This window comes from Montipora capricornis, chromosome 7, assembly GCF_036669925.1.
Source record: "Montipora capricornis isolate CH-2021 chromosome 7, ASM3666992v2, whole genome shotgun sequence".
Lineage (NCBI taxonomy): Eukaryota > Metazoa > Cnidaria > Anthozoa > Scleractinia > Acroporidae > Montipora > Montipora capricornis.
In genome coordinates this window covers 100,601-103,100 of record NC_090889.1, presented here as the reverse complement: position 1 = coordinate 103,100, position 2,500 = coordinate 100,601, and the positions used below count along the sequence as shown (strand labels likewise).

Sequence of the window (2,500 nt, the reverse complement as noted above, 5' to 3'; positions counted from 1 at the left end):
GTTAACTGATAAATAAAAATTTAACAGTTAGGTGATATTCCATTAATTATACTGAATACGATTGTTGTTTTTAATAAAAGCAACAAAGGTTTTTCCTAACAGCAAAGCTATTTCGTGCGTTTTACCTGTCCCGCTGCGTGACCAGTAACATATTAACTGATAAATACTTTTGTCCTTTGGCCATTTCAATTTCAACAGGAAAAGAAAACAAACAGCGGTTACAAACATTTTCATTTTAAACTTGACGTTTCGTATGTTGCAGCATACATCATCAGAAGTGACGGTTAAAAACTGTTACACAGAATTTTAAAAAACTAGAGCGAGGAACTGGTGACTAGTTAAAAAGTGTGATAACAAAATCGTAACTTCCGGTAGTCGATTCTTCCGGAAGAAATTAATAAAGAAAAAGCTTCTCACTACCAATGTTTTCATTGAGAGAGGGTTTTAAGTCACTGATTAATAGCGTTTCTTTAATTTTACATTGCATGTCGGACTTCCCAGTTGCGAGGATTTCAAAATGGTCCCATTTGATGTTATGACCGGTAGAAATTGTATGGTCTGCAACAGCAGAGGCGTGGCCGACTTGTGTAAGAGCTTTGAAATGCTCGGACTTCCTGTCATGCAATCTTCTTTTTGTTTTGCCGATGTAGAAGGAATCACAGTCCCAACAACTGGCTTTGTATACTATTTTTGATCTTTGAGAACGACTGAAACGATCTTTGTAGGGAAAAAAAGACTTAATCCTGCAAGTGTTTTGAAAAATAACCCTAAGATTGACACAGCCATAAAACTTACTAATACAAGATTTAACACGTCGAGTAAGAGCTTCACTTTGAAAGCCCAAAAAAGGCAAGACAAGAATGATATCTTTCTTAGGAACAGTGGTGGCAGGTTCAGCAGACCTGTTTTTTTGTCTGTTCAAAACATCATTAATGTTGTAACAAAGGACGCCTCTTGGGTAACCATTTTGAAGGAGAGTGTTCTTGAGATCGAAGAGAGTCGACTGTAACAAGGAAGAACTCGAGCAGATGCGTAAGCAGCGATAGGTGAGGGTGCGGATTAAATTTATTTTATACTTTCTAGGAGTGAAAGAGTCCCACTTGGTGTAGAGGCCAGTGAAAGTTGTTTTGCGATGTACTGTTGTTGTGAAATTGTTGAGATTGGGCTTAGTGTGGACATCTAAAAATGGAATCTCCTGGTTTTCTTCAAGTTCCATTGTAAATTTGATGTTAGGATGTCTGGTGTTAAGAAAATGCAGAAAACTGACCGCACTGGCTTCACTGTCGAACAAAGAAAATGTGTCATCCACATATCTAAACCAAATGGAGGGACGAGAATCTACATTAGCCAACCATTTCTGTTCAAAGTCACACATGAAAATGTTAGCTAATACTGGGCCTAGCGGAGACCCCATTGCAACGCCATCGATTTGGTCGTAATAATGACCATCAAATACAAAGTGGCTTTTCTTCGTTGCAAACTCGAGCAAGGTTTTGAGGACATGTCGCGGTAAGGCAGGAGGGTCAGGAAGAGAGTATAACTTGGAAAGACAAAATTCATGTGTCTCGTCGCGTGGAACGTTCGTGAATAAGGAACACACGTCAAAAGAGCACATTATTTCATTGTTGTGTTGATGAGTCTTCGCCCAATCCACAAAAGAGAAGGAGTCCTTGATAGTGAATTGGTTGGTGGAGATCGGTTTAAGGACATCAACAAGAAACGAGGCAAGATTGTAGTTGTATGTGTTAACTGAGGAGACAATCGGGCGAAAGGGGCAACCAGTTTTGTGGACTTTAGGAAGACCATAAAGAACACCAGCAGTAGATCCACAAGGAAGGATTTTTCTAAATGTAGCTTCATCAATTATACAATCTCGCTTGAGGTTACGAAGATAGGAAATAAGACTGTTCTCCCTAGACTTGGTTGGGTTGTGCGACAACAACTTAAATTTCGTTCCATCGGAAATCAACTGTTTCATTTTGCTGAGGTAATCATGTCTGTTGACAATTACAACACCATTTCCTTTGTCAGGTTTAGTAATAATAATAGAAGTATCATTTCGCAAATCATTAAGAGCCATCCATTCTTCCTTACTTAGAATTCGCTTTTGTTTAGAATAATCATAAGAGTAGATGTAACTGTAAGAAGCATTTTTGAGTTGACATTTCAATCTGTCTTGGTCCTCACTTGTTAATGAATGACCCAAACCAATAAGATCACGGTAGAGCATTTCAAAAGCGCATTTTACGCTTACTCCGTCAACAGCTTTCGGTGGGAGACAGAAACGCAAGCCCCTTGCCAAAACCATTTTTTCAGCCTCTGTCAAAGCCCGATGCGAATAATTGAAGATCACACTGTCATAGCTCAAATTCGAAACCTGTGGTATACCATATCTGCGCTTCAAATTATTGAATTTCCGTTCAAGTTTTGAAGACAACCGATCTTTAATCTTCGACGTTTTTGCTTCAATCGAGGAGCGGATGTGGCTAAAATCCAGTGG

The 2,500-nt window shown here is 39.0% G+C and overlaps 1 protein-coding gene across 1 annotated transcript in view; it reads right to left on the bottom strand.

The window, feature by feature from the left end:
- Window position 1: 1 nt before the first annotated feature.
- Window positions 2-2,500, bottom strand: part of LOC138057666 (uncharacterized) — a 2,871-nt gene continuing 372 nt past the window's right edge. Inside the window, exons 1-2 of the mRNA XM_068903599.1 lie at window positions 1,101-2,500; window positions 2-5 (exon numbers count right to left, since the gene is read on the bottom strand). The exon at window positions 1,101-2,500 is cut by the window's right edge and continues 372 nt beyond it. Coding sequence (XP_068759700.1) covers window positions 2-5; window positions 1,101-2,500 — 1,404 coding nt within the window. The remainder of the gene's footprint in view (window positions 6-1,100) is intronic.